We start from the raw sequence: 24,862 nt of genomic DNA on the forward strand, positions 1-24,862 counted from the left end.
AATAAAAGCCTTTATCAGAACGCACCCGCGGGAAACGGGCTGGTTCACGAAGCGTCACCAAAGCACGTTTATTACTTTCTCTCCTCTTATTAAGTTTAACGGCGGTTTTCTAACCACTTGCTAATAATTTTGTGACAAAATACTATTTTATACCTTCGGTTAGTATTGGGAAATTTTTTTTTTTGAAGATGATGTTGAATAACCTTTCAGCTAAACGAAAGGATCTGGGGCTAAATTTAAATTGTCAAACGTATGCTTTGTGTTTTCCGGATCTCGCTGGATTGGAATTGCCGAAAGAACAACAAATGTACATTTACTGCATTTTAATGTATCATTTGCAATGACATGACCACTTTTAGCCGTGGAATCCATGTCAATCAAGTCAGCAAAATCATAGCAGTTTCTCGATTGACGGACCTTTATAAAAACTGACTAATTACCGCTTGTTTGGTCACCTGCTAATGTGTGTTTAACATTATTTTCTTTTGATTGTGCTGAAATTTGTAGTCTTTTTTCCTTATTCGTACCATTGTAAAGGACTTTCCTCTTTGGTGCCTGTTATTTGAAGAATTTTTTTCTGCAAGTGACATACGAGATTTAATAGCTTTAATATAGATAACAAGTACCGGCAGACTTAGCCGGAATAGAATAGGCCATTTCTCTTTTATTATGTTAAACTCTTTCTTGAAGCGAGCCTTGGTGCCCATTATATGAAAATGAGATTTCATTCAAATGCAAATTAAACTCATTTTCATACGAATGGTTGTGCACCAGGCATCGCTTCGAAAGGGAGGCTTAAGGCAACTCGGAAATGGGCTATTTTGTCGAACAGCTGGGATGGGCTGATGAGCTTTTGTTAGTACTCCCTTAGCACTTACTTAACACTTACTTAGCGCAGATAGTTATCTCAGCTAGCGCTACGCCTCGTTGATTATTTGCTCGTAGAAATCGGGCGCGAGTAGCCTAATTGTTTCTAGTTTAAATTTTTACCATAGTCTCTTACATAAAAAAAAAAAAAAATGTCAAGTAAATATCCGATAGGGTTTTAGATATTGCGAGCGATGTGCACTGCGTGATCGGGACTGTTTTCAACCAGCGGATGGAAAATGGCTTAAGAGCCAATCAAATTCACGGATTCATAATAGACCGGGCTGATGGTGTTTGATATAGCTTAGCCTACCAGATTGCAGCGTTTGCATATAGTATATACACAAGGCAACAGATTTGTGGTCATTTTGATTACTGAATATTTTAAAACTTTTAGAATGCCATTGGTCAATTTGCAAAGAATTTGCTGAAGTGGCCTTGGTCGGTGTAATCGCAAGTTGAAAAAATTATTTATTTAATTAATTAAAATAAAAAAGTAAAAGAAGTTTTCTTTTTACAACAGAAAGGGAAATAAGAGTGAGAAAGCAGTTATGTATGATTTGGACTCACAAAACAATGAATTTAATACAAGAAAGGAAGAAGGATTGTATCACTTCTGAAATTTGATTAGATGCAACAGGATGTTTACAACCCTCCTTTGCCACCCTGGAACAATTAATGTCTTGCATGACTAGCAAAGAGCCATGGTCTCTAAAAGTATGTAACGCTGACTGATATCTGGCCTAGTAGTCCAGCCAGCAGACTATAAATACAGTATCGCTGGTTTTCAAGCTATGCCATGTTGGTGCCCCTTAGAAAGTAACATAAACATCTGTGATTGAGTTAGGCTAATAAAACAAAAACTTATTTTTTCTAGAGCTCGAACACATTGATTAAAATAATCTGTTTCATGCAAGGACCGTTCAGTTAGCAAGAACTTTAAAGATAAGTTTCACCTATGAGACAGATAGCTTTCTTAAGTAAAATCATTGCAGGCCCTGAAGCATGACAATGTCAGTTTGCTTGGGCTACCACTTTAATTTCACACAACACAAAAGCTTGGAAAGTACCCTTTTAAGCTACAACTTTGTAAAGTATTAAGTTCTTTGAGGGTCTTGCATTTGATGGAGCTAAAACCTTGGAGAGATAAGATGACTTTTCTATTTTAAAATATGACAATGTCATGTGAAAAACAGCAATAGACTCGAGGAGAGGAAAATGAAGGTAACAACTAGCAATACTGTTGTAAGTATTTATTTGGGAGAAGACTTAAACGGGAAATATTGGTTATGATAAATGTTATTAATAGTTGTACTAAACAGAATACTATAAATTAAAGTAAAAATTAAAAAAATATATATATATAGTATATACACGAGATATACGAGTAGAATTCCACTAAAACACGAAAGAAACACGGAAATCTTCAATGACATTTTCTATTTCTTAAATTGAGCAACCAAGGATTTTAAAGCGGCGTCCACACTACGCCGGAGGAATTTCAAATCGGAGCTTTATTTCTACGGTTAGGCCTACCGTCCACACTTATCCATCCTGTAATCGGAGCTTTCCAAAAACGCTCTTAAAACCGGAGGAATTTGAAAATGCCGGCTTTTCATTTTAGTGTGGACGTAACACATTTTGAAAAAGGAGCTTCTTCTTGAAAACGATGGCATCACGATACTCCTGTGATTTCCCTGACCGAGTTTTCCTCAAACACAAATCGAAAATGACCGGTGATTGTTGCGTTTTTAAATTCCTCCGACGTGGTGTGGACGGAAAACATTTGATCAAAGTGAAACCCTCGTTTTCAAATTCCTCCAGCGCAGGGTGGACTGCGCCACAAGTTCAAGGTCAAAGGTTGTTTCTTTGCTTCGTGTGTACCACAAGTCCTTTCTCGGGCTACCTTAAATTCCTGGGTTATTTTCCAGCACGGTGAATTGCCTCAGAGTTAATTCTCTGCTTTTCTATTTCAACAAGCTGATGTAACGAGAGAGCTGACTTGTCAAGCAGTTTTGTAACAATTCAAATCGCTTTCCTGCTGTCTACATCGCTTCACATTTTACTCGCGTGCATATACTTACAAAAAGCTTGTTGAATAGAGACTCTCTGACAGAGTTAAAGGGGTCTCTGCTTTTTACTCAAGCTTCTGTAGGAAAGCCCGAGTCACAAAATGCATGCCGTTTTGTCTTGGTCGCCAAAAGGGGTCTCATTCTCCCGGGCGTTCTTAGCGTAAGGTCTAGAAACTGGGAATGAGAATTCGACTGTTTGCGTTATCGGGTGCTCGCACTTCGTGAAAAACGTAATTTACAGAATTCTGTGTTTTGTGAAAGAAAGAATTACGCCTTATACGCTCATCTGGTGTACAAAGATGTTGATCGTTTTCGGAACGGATCGGTCCGCGAATTATATCGCTTGAAAGCCTGGCAAATAAGTAAAGTTCATACTCGTTCTCACGAGATAACTTAGTGAATGAGCCATGCACGAGTTCAAACTACGAAATTAATGACAAAAAAACTATGACTATTGACTTATAAACAAACTATGACGCGGAGACGAACACCTCAGATGTTGAAAAAATCAAGAATCGTTGTAGAAGTTCGAAGATGAGGCAAACAACATACATTTGGATAAAGAGGATACTCGACGAAGCAATTTGAACAGTAGATGGCTGGGCGTAGCTCTTGTGTTAAACAATCCTGATTCTTTCATTTCTTTTTATTGTGTTCGCTGAGCTTACTTGTAAAATACAGATCGTATTAGATGTTTTCGTGTGTAGTATCGCTGTATATTTTAACGAGTTCTGCCGTATTTTGACTCGCCCTACGGGCTCGTCAAAAACAACGAGTAAAAATATACAGTGATACCACACACCAAAACATCTAATAAGTGATTTATTATCCAACTGCTGTAGTCAATAAATTTATCAGTGAAAGAGGGAGAGTGTGACAGTTTTACATGCGCGCGCCTACCTGTTCGGCAAACTTGTTTTCTACTGTACAAATAACTGTACAATATCGCTGTATATTTGCACTCGTTTCGCGCGATATTTGGACGGTATTCGCTGCAGTTGGATGGTAAGATTTGGGTTGTGGTATGAAGCCCGATTAAACGCTCTTAGAGCGTCTAGTTTTCTTTTCTTTTTACTGCAATGGCTTTACCTACTGAGAAATTGCGAAGGTTGATAAAGAAAGCAATACAAAAGATTGTCAAAGATTGCCACTTGCCGGTGGAGTTTAAAAAGAATTGAAATCAAGCCAATAAGAATAATAATTTTAAAGATTCTTTACCTGAAAACCGCGTCCAGCTTCCCCCAACGTGAGCTTGAACTAAATGAAAGGCAAAAACACAATTCAAAGAAATGCGTGGTTAAAAAAATGTAAAGGTGCTAATTGTTTCCCAACACAAACGAAGAAATGAAATCATTTAGTTTCTTTAGCGAAGAACAAGATAACTAATGCGACGTCAAACAAAAGGTATGGTATAAAACAGGCTTCTTGATACTAATCCCATTAGTGTATTGCCATTGTCAATGACTCTCTTTCTCTGACTACTCATTTCGTAATCAAGGTTTTCATAAAGTTTGGACTTGAATACTTTAAAGGACAGACTGATTTTAGAGCGTTAAATTAGGTAGCAAAATATTTCTTCAAAACGCTTACTCTATTTGGGCTTTGTTGGGAATCACGATTGCATATTTGTCCAGACGTTACAGTAAACTAGAGTTAGTATTTGTTGATCAGTTTGAAGTATTACGCAACAATTAATTCTAATTGAAGCGAGAAAAACAAAAGAATGATCAACTGAAAAGCTTACTTTTTATTTGGCAATTAATGGTCAGTCAGTGATGTCATATTACTGTTAGCGTAATAGACCCTATTGATAGATAGCTACCAATTTAAAATTGCTTTGTATGCATTTAAATTAGCCCAACCAACCTCGATTGAGAGTAAAACTTCTTTGGTTTAGTTGGGGTAATTTTAATTCTTACAAAATAATTTTTAATTGGCAGCCATTTATGAATAGAGACTATAATATGACGGACTTATCTGTATGTTGAAAATGACTTTATTGACCGCACAAATTGGAAGCTGTCAATTTTCACAAGAAAGAAATGCAAATCAAGATTGTAATTATGGATTGCTTGCTCGGCGTGCTTCAATTTATTTTAACCAAAATGAATTCATTTTGGAACAGATATCCGAAAGAGCTTTAATGTTTTAACTTATTAACATGATTGTGTTGCTACTTTGTTGAAAACAAAGCTGCTATTGCAGCTGTTTAACCTTATAATGGCCTAAGCCCTTAGTTATTTCAGACTTCATGCTTCTGTCTGAGACGTTAACAGTTACTCTTCTCGTATGGAGTGCTCATTAAAAGTTCGTTACCTCCCATCCCTTCCCCTGTATTTTGGTCATGTGACCCTTACGCAGGGTCCATTCTTACTCATGCTAGAAAGAGGTATTATTAGATATAAATGTCTTGCCCAAGAACCTAGCACAACCACACCCAATCAGGGCTATAGAAGTCAGGACACTCCCTCAAGAATCAACACGCTTACCTCCTCTGTAAGTGCTTTACTTGAGAGAAGCTAGCAGTACATCAAGGGAATTTCCAGCCACGAGCTGATCATTCCATTGTTAATTCTCATCAGCGGTCTGCTCCACCGTATTGTGTTATTGATAAAAAGAACCATGGCTCGATCAAACTCACCTGGTATGAGGCCAAAGCGTATTAGGTATTAATAGCTAGCACAATATTTAAACGCTGCCTAACCCATCATTTACAAAGAGACATTCTTCTGCAGTTGCGTGCATAATTGGTTGCTTCCCTTTGTATTTACGGCTATAAGAAAAAAAAAGTGTTTGCGCTACAGGTCATTTCCGAGTTGCCTTGTGCCTCTGTTTCAAAATGAGTCCGTGTGAAACCTTTCATATCAAAATGAGTTTGAACATGAGGCGGAACACATTTTCATATGAATGGTTCGCACGAAGACTCGTTTTGACACCAACGCAAAAAGTAGCTCGGAAATGGCCTAGTTCGTTTGCGTTTGCTCTTAAACACTACCGAACTTGGTTATTGCGCTTAGCGCAGACGGAGCTAACTGACCATTCGCTAAAAGCTAATTTACTACATGAGTTGTTCTCCTAAAATCTTTACTATTTCACGTAGTTTTGCGGAAATAGAACTCTTAGCAAGAATATTACCTACCTAAAAGATCTTAGTTGTTTCGATTTTTGAAGTTTTGTACCCTAAAAATTTCAAAGTTCTAAAATGTGTTGCCAGGAAACGTTTGTCTTCTTGCCAAAATTTCTTTAAATAGACGAGACAACAAAACAAGATTGATTATTCTTGGGAATTAATGAGCCGTCAAATTGGCTAGCTTTTCTAAGTCTGTTTTTAAGTTTTGCATGGAATTTCTGCGAAACTTTAATCCCTTAGTTCAAGTGTTTTTCAAACATTTTAGCCTAACTCGATAGACGTTTAAAATTCAAGCCATGCATTGGGAGGCTTCAGATACTGCTTTGGCTGAAGATAGAACACTGCTTTCATTTCAGTTTTGTTCGATTTCTGTGCATTGAAAGATCGCTCAGTAGATTAGCAACTGGCGATGTAAGTAATTTAAAGGACTTAGGGTTTATTAATGTAAAACAAGCTAAGATGACTGTGAAAACGTCTCGTATTTATTGTAAAGCTGTCATGCGTGTCTTGAGATGACAAACAAACTCACCACTTCACTGTTAATCGATTTTTTAAGAATAACGTGTTACATACGGAATGCAACAAATAAACAAGCTAAAGAACAGAACAGCAACCGAAAAAAGTTGCTGTGAAATGTGTAATACTTATTCCTCGTTCCAGTTTCTTTCAACTTAAATGGTTCAATCTGCAGCTAAAGACAGCTTAGCGCGAAAGAGTTGCCTTCACACCACACATGTTGTATGATGGTTAGAACGCTAACAAATTGAACTTAATATTTTGAAACAGCCCCTTTCAACTTTGGTAGCCTTTTGTGTTTCAAGCTCTCAGAAGTTGCCATAAAAACGGCAAGTTTTCTTTCCCGTTGTGAAGTGGCTTCGTAATGTCTTTCAACGGCGGTCTTCGTGTCACTGAGGGTCAAGGGAACGTTATAAACGATGTTGGCTACTTTTGAATGTCTTTTGATCGCTTCCGTGTCACTGTTATCGTTCTCGGAACCACCCTTCGGTAATCGTCCGTTTCGAAGCGTACGTTTACCAGACGAATCTTTGATCTTTGGAAAACCAATGAGCCAATCGTGAAATTGTGACTCCTTTGAGATGGATCGCTTCATAATTTGCGGAACGTTAGCTTCGGTACACGTGATTGCAGGAAATGTTTCGTCACGGCTTCTTTCAGTGCTAAAACGACGAAGTAATCTTTGCTTCTCCTTTCTTGTCCACCCTTGGAAAGTTTTCTCCCTTTCCAAAGAGGGTAACTGTTGATTGTTCGCCTCTCTGGCAAAGCGTTTCCTATCTCTAGACATCTTTATTAAGTCCTCTTTAACTTTTCTTTCTTCAAACTTGTAATCGATATAGGTTTGCATCCTCTCTTTCTCGATTTCTTGCTCGGCGACTTTGAGTTTCTTGGTCCGCTCTTGAAAGATTGTCAGAGCTTTGTCGTAAACGGACTGATGGCATCTTGTCATGCTTCTTTATAAGTCAACCATGAATAGCTGTTGTCAGTTTAACTCCAAGTGGTAAGCAATCTGTCGCCCACAACAAGTCTACGAATTTCACTCGTTGTCAGTGAATAATTCAGTTGTTCTTCTTAATTAAGTCATAAACATCAGCCTTTCAGTTGGCCAGTATTTTCTGCTAATCCACTTAAGGCTTTGAGACCTAAGTTAACAAATCAAGGGACGTCCGTTATACGCACGAAGGATTATTTGTGTCACGACAGAAGCAGTATTGACAATTAACTTATCGAGCCCAATAAGGAGGCAGGTCGCATCGCTTGTCAAATATCCACTCAGTCGTGACGAAATGCACAATAGACCAAGAAAAGGACACAAATTTGCAAAACGTCATTAACATAACAGCAAACCATATCTGAAGTTTATGATCATTAATTAACTTCTGTCCTTATTCAATCTCGTAATTCCATAAATTATGAGTGCACACCTTTCAAAAAGCAAAACGAGAAGTCCTAACTGGTAATTTGAAAGGTACGTAAGATAAAAGTAGCCTTAATAAATGTTGGGAAATGGTGGCTGGGTTTCCACTTGCAAATACAATTTTTATTACCTTTTCATTCGTTTAATTTATTTTCCTTACGATTAACATGAATCTTAGAAGTTAATCTAATAACAAAACCTGTCAAAATAATACTCATGATAGTGTCCCTTTATAAACGAGACTTGAAAACATTTAAGTTTGCTGCTGTCAGTGAGTGCGCCTTTTTCTCACACTTACCAGAAGTCAAGACCTACGTTAAGCACATCTTCTGACAGTTTCCTTTCTGTTCAATTCCCAAGATTCCTATTGAAACAAACCTCAGCCAATGAAAAACAAAACTGACAAAACAAAAAACAACAAAACAAACAAAAACAAACAAACAAAAAAAAAAACAAAAAACAAACCAGAACAAAGCAAAGAAATAACTGAAAAACATTGCAACAAAATTTATTATATACTTAAGTCAACACCAAGGTCACCCTATTCCCAGCTCTCCGCGTCAATTTGATTTTTTCGAACTCCATGAAAAATAAAATCAATTAAGTTAAGAAATTTCACGCAGCTTCAAAGCTAAACAATGGGATGTTCATATCCCGTAAGTCAGCAATTGTCTTCAAGTTTTACCTCACCTGGGAGGCCTCAATGCAAGTGTCATAAAGAAACGTAATTTCATTAACAACCTTTTGTGCAAACGTACCCGCCATGTCGAAACCGTTTAGCCGAGGAACATTAAAAATCAAAAAATGCCTTCAAAATGCAAAACTTTGCTTGCTTCTAATTTGAATCGATTTCTGGGCATTCGATTTTCTTTCCTGCTAATTGGCGTGGGCTTCGGCCTGCTTATTTACTACGGAGTCACAAAAGTGTTACCAGCAGCCAAAGCAAGACACTTTCAGAAGACAAGCTGCTTCGTGAATTACAGTGCATTCGACCGTGAAGAAGTCTGTGATTGTGGAGCCGGCTTCCCACAAAGTTCTTGCTATCCATGTCTTAAGATTCATGTTGAATTTAGACCAGAGAATAATGGGAAAACTTCTGTGAATGCCCGGACGGACGGTCAGCAGTCAATTCTGTACCAAGATGTAAGCAGTGTCAGTGATAAGGTACTTAATTAGCTGAACTTGTAAACATCATGCCATTTAACTTTGCTGGATTGGTAAACTCTTGAACAGTTATCACAATTAGGCCATAATTTAGGAATGAGTTATGTAGCGTGATCTTCCAAATATGTAATGGCGGAGTTTATTTCAATTCAAAATGATGATTTATGGTCATAAATGCCTACACCAATCTGCAATTTGCTTCGGATGTGTTACGTAGTAAAAACTTGTCAAACTGTTTCCCCTGCTGTGACACAGATACGGGTTACCTCAGTAGGTACCGGTCACAGATGACGTAATACTGAAGAAATAAAAGACAAGATACCATACTGTTCTAACATACAAAGAACGAGATCAGTAAAACTTAAACAATGCGATTCCTTTGTATCCAATACTCATAAAAAGACCCCAGATACGGGGCACTGACTTGCCTCAGGGGAAAATTATTTTTTAATGGAAACCAATTAAACACTTACCGCGGTCAGCCCAAAACACTTAATATTTTATTGTATAAGAAATTACATCTATTCTTCCTTACCCTCACAGCAAGTAACAACGTGAGGCTATCTAGCGCAAAGTACATTTGACAATTCTTCTCAGTTTACAAAATGCCTTGGAATGATAACAAACATTAGGAATCAAGATAACACAACTCTAAATACAACCCTATAGTGCCCTAAAACTTGGTCATTCAGCTAACTTCAAAATGGTCTTCCAAATTCTTGTAGTTTTTACGGCCGTTGTAGTATTTATTTCTAAAATGATATTGCATTTATGGTTTTGAAAATAATACTCTACTGAAAATTGCGAATGATTTCTCACGAAATTCTCATACATGTATGATGAGGATCGATCTTCAAGTAAATTTAGAAAGCTTCAGTAAGTTAAAGTTATGACACAGTACACAAATATAACGCTCAGATTTTTTACTATCTTATGTTACTTTTAACACAGTGCACTTTCAGACCGCCATCTTGCTGCTCTCTTTCCAAAGAGGAAAATCAACAACAAGTCCGGGACTTCATGGAAAAGAAAGGGCAGAATGGTTCAAGGATCACCTGCTACTACAACAAGTTTAACCACACCGAGGTTATCGCGACCAGGGGAAACTATCAGTTAATGACATTCATGTCGCTTTTCTGGCCATTAATAGTAATCATCTCCGGCTTCAGTTTGATGAAATACGTAAAACATCTACAACCAGTAAAAGTAAAGACGACAACAACAGAAGACAGAAAACGTATTCTGGTGTTAAGTACGCTGACTGCATTTCTTAGGTCTGAAGGCCAACCTGCAGCTTACCATTCTCACTCTGTGCCTGGTCCACAAAACAGTAGTGGTGTAGTTTAGTATGCACGTGTTATACAGCTCTAAATTGACGCTTTTGAATTACTTACAAGCTGTTATCATCGTACTGTAGTTTTATTTGTCTATCTGCTGACGGCGTAGTTTTAATTTTCCCGATTTATGAAGAACTTCTGCTTTGATGAATCAATACTGCAACTTTGTAAGTGGATGCAAAAATGACAACATGAAACAAATGCCTATCACCGGTTAACAAGTTGGTGCCCTTTCTTGACCTTTGGGTTTATGTTACCATAACAACATTATTACCGTTGACAGAAACCTTCAATTGTAGCTTAAGTGCTAATATTCAAAAGAGTCAGGTGACTGCTACCTTTTTGTTAAAAAGGTTGACTCACTTTCATTTTCAAAAATTGTAAGGTGGCTTTGACCCTCCCCCCCCCCCACCCCTTCCCCTTTTTTAAAAAACTGTGTGAGGTGCCCGTCATAATTCCATAATTCCTACCTCAAATTTTAGGAATTAGAAAGAGGCTCTGATTAAACATTTCCGTAAAAGAAAATAAAAACCTGCAATACAGGTTTATCGCACACTAAGAAAATGTGAGATTTTGCCTATTTTAAAAATAGCTCAAACTCATTCAAGGATTAGGTTGGACATCAAATCAAATCCACAAACTATGGTCATCCCTGCAAATATGGATAAGGAAATTCAACAAAACGTGTTCAAAGATAGCATTTTATTGTTAATACAATTGTTTTCATTACTTAATTCATACCGTGAGACTATTGTACATCTAAATGATCAGTAGAAATGATATTACAGCTGACAATCTCTTAAACACCAGGGTAAAGTCACAGAGCGAGACCTTCTACCGATCCATGAAATCATCAAATATGAACGCCACAATTGTACATGAATCTGCAAAATGTTTGTCTTCCCTTACAAATTTTAAATCTTTTTTTTTAAAATAACAATTTCTAAATTTACCTCGTTAATCCTCAGTACGGCAATAATTCTAACATAGCAACAAGGTTTAAGAAATCAAAAACAAAGGAGATAACATGGAAGTTGAGAGTTGGATAAATGTTAGAATTTTAATGATACAAAAATGGCCTACTTAAACTTTTGGAAAATATAATTGGTAGTACTTCACAAATGAACTTTGAGTCTGTTTACATTTCACTGGGATGCGTCAATGTAAACACACGCGCTAGTTGTCAAATTATTGTGTGAAATGTTTATTTATTTTTGCTAGCTACGAGTTTCACACGGAAAGAAATATTAAAACAAAATGAAAATGTATATTTTTTCATATATATAATTCTGAAAGAAAGATATAATGAAAAACGTATAATTTTTCATTCTTAACTTAGGACTAAGCTTAGTCTGGTTCTGACCATGAAGCCCTTGCGTTTAATGCTAACAACGGAAACAAATCCCTACAATTTATTATTCGGTTATTTCATGACTTTACTTATAAAACGCAAATAAAGAAAGTTTAATGATAAAATTACAAAACTGGTCAAACTAAAGGAAAAAAATAATTATGATAAAAATAAGTCAAATTTACGTCTTCTCGTCTAGCAAAACTAATATTGGTATACAGATATTCTTAAAGGATATTTAAACATATATTTTGAGCTGCATTCAGTCAGCCCAACAAACATAGCCAGATATTTTTTCTGAAAAATCAGTGCAAAGGTTCGCCTGTCTGTGGACTTATAATTCTCGATATTTTGTTATATCATTTTTTATATAACATTTCTCTGACGCTTCAGTTTTAATTTAGCTATATAACAACTGAATGTCTTATAAGGAAAACAATCGTAATTGGCGGGTTATTTCACTTGATGAAGCCAGTGTAACCCCGATGAAAGCTCGCAGGTAAGTGGAAGCTTCACTAAGAACCAGATCCATTTCTCTTCAGGGAAAAAAGTTAAAACTTCCCCAAAACAAAAGTAATCTTCTCGCGAGACACTTCACCGTATAAACAATGATTTTATGACTGGAATCTAATAATTTGTAAAGGCCTTTGCCGAACTGAGCAGCAGGATATGCCATCTTCATTGACCGTAATATATGTACATTATAATTCAAGTTGCACATTCCAAGGACAGAGGTCTCAGTCTCTTTTTGCTTCACATTCAAACAACTCTGAATTCGTTCACAACCATATAAAATTAACAGTTCCTATTTTCTATTGGTCTTAAGATAAACAACTTTAACTCCTTCGCGATAAGATCAATATCACAAATTGTAAAACTAGTCGCGCCATAATTTCCTAAGTTATATATTTTAACCAGTGATATAGTTCATTTCGTGATTGAGGGCAATGGAAGTAACATACATTTGGTATATTCATGGCTTACTTGATAACTTGTCCGCCACTCTTTTGTATACACAGATTTGTACGTTTTGCGAATAAATGTGCAACGTCATTGATAGTGACTAAGAAGGCAATAAATGTCGTATTTCCTACTCGCTTGATTTTTGTTACAGCTTCATTGAGACTTTCATTCACTGTTATACAAGTGAACGTCATGAAATAAGGCGTCGGGATACAAATTCCCTATTGCCCGCGTCATTTACTAGATTACAACATGTTTTGTAATCTTAGAGCGACCTGTAGTTGCACTGATTATAATCTCACTCATCCTCTTTGGAATACCGTGATCAATGGAGGCTTGGTATATATTTGGTCTCTCCTCTGCCACACTACGAGTTTCCCGTGAGTGTTGACCGCAAAAAGCCTTTGGCTATCCTCTGAGAATGTCAAACTAAGACAACACAGAAAAGAAGACCATATCAGTTTGCAAAATTAAAGTCTGCAATTCGAATCTTGGGAAAGGGCTCCGACGAATATCAAACCTTATGTCCTACTCCAGCATGCCATAAATCCAGAATCCCGATTCCTTGAATTTTGATTGGTTAATTACGCACGATTCAGAGGGCAGTTTTTATGATATGCATGCCGAGTAACGCACTCCTTACGGGAGAAATATTCTTTCAAACGAGATAAACGGGACCATTAAAGTGTTCTCTCAAGAATGGCAACAGTCCCCTACTGACCAGGCATTGGAAATGTGAAAACACAAGTCATTAGATATTAAGAGTGCCTGCCTGTAACAATCAGACAAATTCTTAATTTCGCGGCAAGGGTCGAAAATTCGATTTCGCTCATATTCTTATGGCAGATAGGCTGGGGCATGACAAAAACTACTGGATAGTTTTTTTGGCAAAACATCCTTTTATTTCAAATAAATATGCAAATTACCAAATTCCGTTAAAATCGTCATTTGACGCACCATTTCATTAAGCAAGTTTGAGAGCCTCGCATGCAAAACCACATCATTCTTCCCTCTTTAAAACACTCAAATATTTTTGTGCAATGTTTAAATGTGTACTGGGTTGATTTTAGGGAATGTTGCGTTGTCTCTGGGTGCAAAATAATTAAATTTCGAAGACATGTATTTTATTCACGTAAAAGTACTTCGTGAATATAATTAATTTTCACCATGTGCGAAACCTTCAAATGGATTAAGCTTCTGGTGGTTGGATCGCAGAAGGATGGTCTACAGATTCCTGTAAAAATTTCTTTGGGCAAATGATTGTGAGCGACGCGAGAGCTTTCCAAAGTACGTTAAAAATGCAAATATTTGACCATCCGTCGTCAAATTTCAATTTACGGGTTGGACGTACATTTTAGCATGCGCCACATGACTTGACCTATGTTAAGTTGAAATAGACACAAAGCTGATAATTCCGAAATGTTCTAGCCGCGTTTGCTGTAAAAGGCAGGTCCAAAGCCGATTTGACGTGTTTCTCTCACCATTTGTCGCACATAAAGCAGAAGTTTGCTTTTGTTTACACAACGTCCGATGTACATGGTCAACTGTCAACTTATTTAATGGTCGAATACCATGAATCTGTGACCATCTTTCTGCGAATATGAACATCACTGCATCTAAGTCAAAAACGGCTGAGTCATTTGTAAATAGTTGCTTGCTTTGCAGTGCGCCAAAATATTACGTTTGATCGATTGCTGACCATTGCTGATAAGCGTGTCGGCGCAGCACAATCTTACAGCCGTTATTTGTTCGTCACGCAATGCTGTCACGGCATATGCTGCACATTTGAATCTATTTTGTATAGAGCACTTTCAGGGTAAGTGAAACAATTTAATCATAGTTCATCTGTTTGTTCATATATATAATAACATGTGTATAGTTATATAATCGTATTCTATAGTGTACGTGACCTCGGTCCAAATCACGTTTGTTTCAGACAACAGCTGATAAAGCTAGCGCCTGTACCCACTAGAATTAAAAAAAAAAAAAAAGTCACCATACACAAATTATAGATCAATGAAGCAAGAACTAGCTGAAATAAAAATAGGAAATCACAACGTGTCTAATTCGTGAGAAAAACGGACTGAATTTAATCAGTAATTACGTGAGTAAATAGCCCTGGCCATGCCATTTTGACGTATTTTGCTTGCTTAGTGGCGAGGCATTGGTGTGTTTGTAACAGAAAATAGAGGACTGTTGTCAGTACAGTCCAAAATTATTGTCAGTAAAATATTGTAAATAAAACACCTATTGACCGGTTACCTCCGCGGCCACCATTCGGTCGTTCCAATAAGGGTTTCATTATTGTCTTTACCCCTATTAAGCGGCCACCCAAAATTTAAAAACTTTGTTTTGGAAAGGGGGATGGCAGAAAAGAGTCTGAAATTGAAGGTGCATGACGAGTTATAATTCAAACACAGGCCTATCATGATTGTCTTGAATTGACTCCATGTTCACCAAGAAATTCATAACCCGATAGTGAAAAATTAAATATCCAAGGTACACCAACCTCTGTTTAAGCGGCTTGCCCCATTAAGCGGTCACCACCCATTTCCCCGAGGGTAGCCCACTGTATTGCATGTAAACCAAAAATAATTGCACAGCGCGAAAAGACGTAGGTATGAGTTTAGCGTTACAGTATTACGCAGGGCATGCAGGTAGCGGTGGTCGAGTAAAAGATAACAACAGGGGTAATGGTTATTCATTGTTTTCATTTCTTAATTTAATTTCTTCCTACTCAACGCGATTGTGTGCTCCCAGTGGTTCCAAGCCTTACGGAGCCTTACGTATTAGGATAGAAATTGTCCTACCCCTACCCCCTAAAATGGGATGACAGCATTGCGTGACGAACAAGGAACCGCTGCAAGCAAGGATTCAAGCCATCAAACCATGATGATCAAACGTAATATTTTGGTGTAGTGCGAAGCAAGCAACTATCTACAAATGACTTCGCCGTTTTTGACTTAGATGCAGTGGTGATCATATGTGTCGAAAGAGGGTCACAGATTCATGGTATTCGACCATTAAATAAGTTGACAGTTGGCCATGTACATCGGACGTTATGTAAACAAAGGCAAACTTCTGCTTTATGTGCGACAAATGGTGAGAGAAACACGTCAAATCGGCTTTGGACCTGCCTTTTACAGCAAATGAGGTTAGAACATTTCGAAATTATCAGCTTTGTGTCTATTTCAACTTAACATAGGTCAAGTCATGTGGCGCATGCTAAAATGTACGTCCAACCCGTAAATTGAAATTTGACGACGGATGGTCAAATATTTGCATTTTTAACGTACTTTGAAAAGCTCTCGCGTCGCTCACAATCATTTGCCCAAAGAAATTTTTACAGGAATCTGTAGACCATCCTTCTGCGATCCAACCACCAGAAGCTTAATCCATTTGAAGGTGTCGCACATGGTGAAACTTAATTATATTCACGAAGTACTTTTACGTGAATAAGATACATGTCTTCGAAATTTAATTATTTTGCACCCAAAGAGACAACGCAACATTCCCTAAAATCAACCCAGTACACATTTAAACATTGCACAAAAATATTTGAGGGTTTTAAAGAGGGAAGAATGATGTGGTTTTGCATGCGAGGCTCTCAAACTTGCTTAATAAAATGGTGCGTCAAATGACGATTTTAACGGAATTTGGTAATTTGCATATTTCTTTGAAATAAAAGGATGTTTTGCCAAAAACACTATCCAGTAGTTTTTGTCATGCCCCAGCCTATCTGCCATGAAAATATGAGCGAAATCGAATTTTCGACCCTTGCCGAGTTATTTTCCATTTTTATGGACAGGGACTCTTAAGACCTTGTTTTTCTCCAAAAGTGCATTCATTCTGTTTAACAATTCACAAATTCCGTCAGTAGTAGTTAGTCAAGTTGTTGTTTATCCTAGTTTATCATTGTGCCATTTTCAATTATTTTCACGCCGTTACGGCTTAACGGCAAGTCGACGGTCTTAGAATGGCAAAATATCTGGCATCTTTTTTTTCCGTACAGGCCCTCGGCCAGCAAAAAAGACAGAAATATCCCTAACCTCAGCACCATCGTCCGCGAAAAAAAAAACAAAAACAAACAAACAAACAAACAAACAAACAAAAAAAACAAAGCTCAAATCTCACCTTGCTACTTGATACAGGTGTTGGTCTGGAGCTATGTCACGGATGTGACCCAGGTCCCACGTGCTCCATAGCCTGTGGGTACAAGGACATCATAATTATAGTGATGATATTATCGCGGACAATAACTACACATGTAAGGCGTGACAGCCAAATGGCAATCGCTTTATACGCAGGATCTAGGAGATCTGGGATTAATCACTGGCCGCTATTGCTGCGTTGTGTATTTGGGTAAGACAGTATTCTTACAGTGTCTTATCATTTAAGAGTACAGATAAGTATCGGGGAATTGTTACGGAAATCTGAGGAAGTTGCGGGAAAAGGGGCGGAGGTGGACCTCGCGAACCGTAAGATAGCATCATTCACCCTTGTCACACGGCGGCCATATTGGATATGACGTATGTACTTTAGGCATGAAATCGAGGCGATGCGTGTTAAATCTGTGAGTTTGCAGCTAATCATGCCCAATAAAGATCATTGTAGTGTGCCCTAGCGCTCAAATAACAGATCGAAAGCTCAGTTAAGATTACCTTCCATCGCTTTCCAGTCGACAAATATACGAAGAAAAGCTGGATTGTAAGAATTCGTCGAGATGTTGGCAAAAACTTCCAGGTTAGTGATTGTGTTTTACGACTTCAAGATAAGCAAGCTTTATCTGTAATCAATTTGTTCAGGTTTACAAAGTAATTAATTACATTTAATTTGATCGACTAGAATTATGTGTTGAGCCGAGCTGCTATTTTACGACGTTGCTTATGTACTCTTTATTGCCCGTAATAATAAAACGTTCCAATTTTCCTTTAGATTTCGAGAAGCACAAAGGTTTGGTCGGAATATTTTAAACCATCAGACTTTCGAACGACCTTCTCTGGGAAACGCGTATTGAGGAAAGGTGAAAATGGATTCTTGCTTTCCATTTTTTTGGAGAAGGTACTGTCCAGCTAAATACAGAAGGAACTGCACCTTTCCTCAATACGCGTTTCCCAGAGAAGGTCGTTCGAAAGTCTGATGGTTTAAAATATTCCGACCAAACCTTTGTGCTTCTCGAAATCTAAAGGACAATTGGAACGTTTTATCATTACGGGCAATAAAGAGTACATAAGCAACGTCGTAAAAAAGCAGCTCGGCTCAACACATAATTCTAGTCTATCAAATTAAATGTAATTAATTACTTTGTAAACCTGAACAAATTGATTATAGATAAAGCTTGCCTATCCTGAAGTCGTAAAACACAATCACTAACCTGGAAGTTTTTGCCAACATCTCGACGAATTCTTACAATCCAGCTTTTCTTCGTATATTTGTCGACTGGAAAGCGATAGAAGGTAATTCCTAACTGAGCTTTCGATCTGTTATTTGAGCGCTAGGGCACACTGCAATGATCTTTATTTGGCATGATTAGCTGCAAACTCACAGATTGAACACGCATCGCCTCGATTTCATGCCTAAAGTACATACGTCATATCCAATATGCATGGCCCCCGCGTGACAAGGGTGAATATCATCGGGCAGTAAAAGAGATGCCATCTAGGAACAGACTATTGGATTGACATACATCCAAATTCGCAAAAAAAGACACAACTGGTGTTTCCAGCTTAGCAGTGGTGAATCATCTAACAAATATCGCGTGACTTATTCTCACCTTATGGCGCCATTACTCAACCCGGTAGCGATCACATTAACAGAGATTCCCTCAGGAGCAGCAGAGAATTCCAGGCAGTTGATCATGTGTTCACAAGTCACTTGGTCGATAAACCTGCCGTTTACTGTCCACATCTTCATCACGCTTCCTTCTTCTACGGTGCTCTCTTCAGAGATGTAGCTCACTGAAACAGACCCAGCGGACAATAAGAACGCCGTTCATAACGTGGTCACGCAACGCTTTGTGTTGTCACGTAACCTTTATTGAAAAAAGACTTTCGCACGACCAAGGGGAAGTCATTCTCCACAAAGAAATGAGGACATGACGATGACCGAAGGACTTCACACTGTTATATAATTTAGATTTTTGAAAGTAAAAAAAGAAAATAATAATAATAATAATAATAATAATAATAATGATAATAATAATAATGATAATAATAATGATAATGATAATAACAATAATAATAATTGAATAATAAATTTAAAAAATACGTAGATTTCTGAAAGGTGGCAGCATCCTGTTCACAAAAAGGCACATTAATGAAGCAAAAATGTTTTTTTTTTTTTTTTTTTTTTAAAAGTGAGCATCTTCAGTTAAGCTCAATTGTACTTAGCCAAGGAACAGCCAGTGACTATATGTACAAGTTTTGATTTTCCAGAACAGCATTCTCAGACGACAGGAACTCATAAAAAGACAAAGCAAAAAAAAAAAACTACGGCGAGGATGGAAAGGTATTATACAATATGGACAATTAGGATTTGTTCGAATTCGTTCAAGATTTGACAAACAACACTCACTTGTATGCGAGACAGTAACTATATCGCCTGTGGTTCTGCTGATGGAAACCGCTGACACCGTGTTGCGGTGTTCCAAATATTTCACATAGCTTAACCTAAGAAAGAAAAAAACACAACAATGTCCATCAAAAAGGGCGAGGAATGTTTTAATACCAAGGGAGATACAGAATGAGGGACGTACAGTTTATGAAAACAAACAAAGAATCTGAGAATTTTTACCAAATTTATTTGTAAATGCTACGAAAGCATTGGGATCCACTTTTTCTCTGTCAATAGACTTACACAATTTAATCTTGATGTGAAGAATATATGAAATAATTCATATTTAAACTGCGGTTGTAGATGAAAGTGAAGAATGATCATCGCAGTAATTTTCCAATTTAAGCAACTGGAAAGAAGAAGCTTGAAAAAAATCAGGGCTTCAACGGGATTCGAACCCGTGACCTCCGCGATACCGGTGCGATGCTCTACCAACTGAGCTATGAAGCCACACATTGTGAGCGAGGTCAGTTAATTGAGTTCATATCTTCCCGTGAGGAGTGAAATGATGTGAAGAATATATGAAATAATTCATATATGAACTGCGGTTGTAGATGAAACTGAAGAATGATCATCGCAGTAATTTTCCAATTAAAGCAGTTGGAAAGAAGAAGCCTGAAAAAAATCAGGGCTTCAACGGGATTCGAACCCGTGACCTCCGCGATACCGGTGCAATGATCATTCTTCACTTTCATCTACAACCGCAGTTCAAATATGAATTATTTCATATATTCTTCACATCATTTCACTCCTCACGGGAAGATATGAACTCAATTAACTGACCTCGCTCCCAATAGGTGGCTTCATAGCTCAGTTGGTAGAGCATCGCACCGGTATCGCGGAGGTCACGGGTTCGAATCCCGTTGAAGCCCTGATTTTTTTCAGGCTTCTTCTTTCCAATTGCTTAAATTGGAAAATTACTGCGATGATCATTCTTCACTTTCACAATTTAATCTTCTTATCTACAGAGGTTTTGCACGGCAGCCATGTTGCATGGCAGGAACAATAGATTCTTTTTCCTATGGGAAAAAATGTTCTTTCTAATGCAAAAAGTTGTTCCTGCCATGCAACATGGCTGCCGTGCAAAACCTCTGTTGTATTTTTGTTTGTTGCAGTTATAGCTTGACAGCTGCTAAGTGATGATCAGTCCGACTCAACCCAGTCTGCTAAAATGATCGCGAAGGATAAATAACTCACTTAGAAAAAAGAGCCTGCAGAGTCGAGGTTATCCGCGTGGCTAATTATACGACACAGAAAAGAAACATAAAAGTATTGTTGAATGCACTGGTGATTTCAGAGGGAGCCTTGAGAGGAACTTTAACAAATAATGGACTTACCTGTTCAAGTCCCAAATGATGGCTGTCGTATCGCAGCTGCCGCTGACTACAATACTGAATGCCTGGCACAGCTCTATGCATGTGATAGAGTCTTTGTGTCCGTGAAGACGAACTCTCGAACCTAGCACTTCTATTCCGGGTTCCTGGAACAGAAACGAGAGATGTTCAGTGTTATGTGTGTAAAGCGTGATGTGTGATATGTGATGGGCGATGTGTCCAGTATGCACAATGCGATGCTGTGCTACGTGTTATGAATGCATGAATGCATGATGCGTGATGTGTGTTATGGATGATGCTTCATTTATGAATAGCGAGTAGTGTTTTCTGAACTATGCAAATTTAATAGTGATCTTCAATAAATATGGAGGAACTTCTTTTCCATGCCGTCGTATTAGGCCACTTTCGTTATATTAAAACTCAGCTTGAGAGTGAGGCCTAGGGGACACAAACAAAAGAAAGAAATAAACATGGTCATTCAATTTCCTTTGTTTGTGTCCTCCAAGCCTCACCGCCAAGCTGAATTTTAATATATCAAAAATGTCCATTGGAAGGCAAACACGAAGAAATTAAAAGCAAAGTAATGGAAATGACTTAAACACGATGGCACTTAAAACTGTAGAAGAGAACATTCGATATTCGTGCTTTCAATACAACTTCAAATGTTTCGTTCGTTTGCAAAAGTCCATTTGTTGCACGTATTGGTAATCCTTTTAAAACTGCCATGTATTGACTATTTGCTATTTGAGGTTTTCAATTTTTTTTTAATGCTTAGCTTCTGTCTTTTGCAGGGAAGACGCTAGCGTTGCGAGACTATTGAAAGGAAAGCGTGACTTGTGCATAACACATTGCGTGTGGAGGAAAATGATTTAGTGACTTACTGTTGTTGGGTTGTATTTGACAGGTAACACTGATAACGTGCCAGTTGATGTCCCGATGAACAACGATTTACACCCATCAGTCACAGCGCAACACGTGATCTACGAGTAAAAGAATGTGAATGATCAATAGTCGTGCTTTATTACTATTCCATAAGGGAGACGTCTTATCACTACACGGATCTGTGCTGTATCTCTAATCGCTGCAAATCATAACCTATACCAGGAGAAAAGGGATGCCTTCTGCCCGAAGAAAATAACCTGTTTAGGAAAAAAACATCTCCCAAGTTCATGCAGTTATAATATCGGTAGTTTGAAATCTGGTGTGTTCGTTCAATGAGAGGTAACGGTCCTAGCCCAAAGCCGTCGTGATTGTGTTCTTGGGTGAGATAGGGAACCTATCACGGAGCCTCTCCTTACTTAGGGTGATACGTGTAATTCGTAGAGTTATATTTTTAGGGCAGCAGCATACCTTTTAGGGGTATAGTAATACTTCTATTCGCCTTATGCTAAGAAAGCAGTCAAAGGCAAAAAATCTTATGAAAATTCCTGTTTTCTATGCCTGGAAGTTTGTGGAAGCTTGGTGGGATACGTACATAACTTTTTGCGAGAAAACGTTCTAAAACTAAAAGCAGTCAAAAACGAAATTATGAGACGACAAAGTAGGTTTATAACAATTATCAAATGTTCTATCTATATGCGGTGGATAAAGCTTAACGTTTCAGTTGTTGTCTTACTTTCTGGCTTGAAAAGTAGATAATTTCAGAAAATTGAGACATTTATTTGCGGCAGTTTTGGCGGGACCTGCTCGCGCGCATTGCGTTTTGCCAATATAAAACAAAAACGAAGCATCACTTTACTTTCTCTCAATCTATCAACAATAACCGTCCAATTTGTTTACCTTATCTGGTGTATGGTGTTCCATAAGGCAGACCGGGGCACTATCAGGCGAGGTACACACGCGTATACATCCATCCATGTACCCCCAGCTCAGCACCGCTGACCACAACAATCGTTCCTCGCTTTGTCCAGGTCTCGCCTGGTGCACGGTCATTAGTGTGGAGTTGCGGCTCAGCACGAACACATTGTCATTCTTGAGGCAGACTAGCGAACGTACTGATGTGTTGAGCGTTTGCGAGAAGCCCACCGCTGGGGCACCTAGAGCCGGGGAGCCCACGTATTGCCCCCATTTAAGGCCCTCGACTGTGTTCAACGGCGATGAAATCTCTGTGAAGATATAAGTGTCTCGCTTAAAGTCCACATAAAATTATATTTGTTACATGTATCTGTAATAATTAAAAACAAAGAAAAATAGAGCTTGCTGGGCAATCAAGTGTCCTTTTTTAAAATTTTCTTTCAAACAGATCCCCCAAGCGTAACGAAAGAAATTAGATGGATCTGTAAAAAGATGCAATGTTACAGAATTACGGTGATTATGGCAGGCCAAATGTAGCAATATTCAATTCATCTTATTTACATTCAATAGGCCATTTTACAGTTGTGTGCTTAGTTACCAGGCCTAGGACTGCAAGCGAGGCTGGAGGCGACCCTGCTTTGATACAGACCTTTCTGCTTTTCTCATTTAAATGCCAACTAGTTAGCATAAGTACAACTTGATTTTACACAACAAAAACAGTGACGTCTTTATCAAAACAAGGTCACCTCCAGCCTTGCTGCCATTCAAAGGCCAGGTCACTGAACAGACAACTGTAAATTGATCTATTCTCTATTCCATGCTCAACTATTTGTTCAATATTTACCTTTTATCCAGGATTGAATACGTCAGTTGGCACTCAACACTGACAACTCATACCAACTCATACAAATGTATAGAGCTTTTTCAGCAACAAAGTTTAAAAATCTGGGTAGATCAGACTTCACATCAAAGACGTCGACATCAGCGGCCATTTTGAAAAGTGGGTAGTTCCCAGGTCTGGTTTCTCAAAAGCGGAGTAAGCCCCGGGAACGAGGCTGTCTTTTTTTACTGACCAGAAATAATGAGGTCTCAAGAAAGTTGAAGACAAAATAAAAAAGTGGAATATTGAATATATAATTGAGTGTTGAATAAAAAGTGAAACATAAAATAAAAAATTGAATGTTGAATGATAATTTGAGTGCCACGTGAATAAAGGTTCAATAATGAACAAATAGTTGAACATGGAATATAAAATGGAATATGAAGATATGACTGATCATCGCAGTTATACACATGACTTAATCAGTTGTGAAATTAAAGCCTCAAAAAAAAAAAAAAAAAAACACATTCCGGCTTTGATCAATCATATCTTCATATCTTTCTCCGCAGTTCAAATGTATGGTCTTTTATATATTTACTTGCATGGAATTGAATATAAATAAAATGAATTGAATACTGCTGCATTTGGCCTGCCATTGATTTGACAAAATGATAATTATTTCGTAAGCAGGAGAAGGAAAGAAATTGCCCTCGAAAATAACAATGAGTGCTTTACAAAGGGTGTTAGTACCCCAGTGATCTCTGGTTTCCATCGGTCGTGTAGACCAGGCGATATAAAATAGTTAGTTCCTGCGTATTGCTATATAAGGTAGTCACTCACCAGTAATCGTGTCAGCGGTACTTCCCACAATAGTCCCGGAATCAGATGAGAACGATGTTGTAAGCCGGCTCATGAGAGGTCCACTGTACGGGTCAGCATCTAGGAACTTGCGAGTATTAAGAGAGACCAAAGAACTCCCTTCCCCGGGTGGGATAGATTGCGGTTTCCGCGGTGGCCGAGAGCTATGAGGATATATAAACAGTTGCTGTGGAGTCTGACCATACGTTTCTATCATGGTCTTTAACGCTTTCTGACGGACAGGGTCGGTGATAGCATTCACATCCACGCCATAATAAGTCTGAAACGATAAATAATTGCTTTTTAGTTGTTGTTTTTTTTTCCTTCTTAATTATATAAACGAGACAAGAAACATAAGTGATAGAAACCGACGTTTCGGTGCATCTTGCGCCATTATCAAGGTTACATAAAAAGTGGTTTGTGAGGAGGCTAAGTTGAAGCGAATTTGCATAAAAGAGTGTCAAGCTAATTACATGAATACTTTAGCACGATGCACCGAAACGTCGGTTTCTATCACTTATGTTTCTTCTCTCATGTATCTCCAAATCGTTTTTTTATAAGAATTATATAAACGTGTCCAAAAGTCGCACTTTCACTAATGTAAACTTTGGTCTCCTTTTTCCTACT

General features: G+C 38.0%; 1 protein-coding gene across 1 annotated transcript in view; it reads right to left on the reverse strand.

Annotated features, from left to right (window-relative positions):
* Positions 1-11,190: 11,190 nt before the first annotated feature.
* The window catches only part of LOC145485093 (lysosomal-trafficking regulator-like), a 61,477-nt gene continuing 47,805 nt past the window's right edge, over positions 11,191-24,862 (reverse strand). The window contains exons 50-57 of the mRNA XM_081463735.1: positions 24,218-24,515; positions 22,543-22,868; positions 21,645-21,743; positions 20,767-20,909; positions 19,391-19,485; positions 18,591-18,774; positions 16,952-17,023; positions 11,191-13,246 (exon numbers count right to left, since the gene is read on the reverse strand). Of these exons, the coding sequence (XP_081319861.1) occupies positions 13,120-13,246; positions 16,952-17,023; positions 18,591-18,774; positions 19,391-19,485; positions 20,767-20,909; positions 21,645-21,743; positions 22,543-22,868; positions 24,218-24,515 (1,344 nt within the window). The 3' untranslated portion in view covers positions 11,191-13,119. The remainder of the gene's footprint in view (positions 13,247-16,951; positions 17,024-18,590; positions 18,775-19,390; positions 19,486-20,766; positions 20,910-21,644; positions 21,744-22,542; positions 22,869-24,217; positions 24,516-24,862) is intronic.

Source organism: Orbicella franksi, chromosome 4 (genome assembly GCF_964199315.1).
Source record: "Orbicella franksi chromosome 4, jaOrbFran1.1, whole genome shotgun sequence".
Lineage (NCBI taxonomy): Eukaryota > Metazoa > Cnidaria > Anthozoa > Scleractinia > Merulinidae > Orbicella > Orbicella franksi.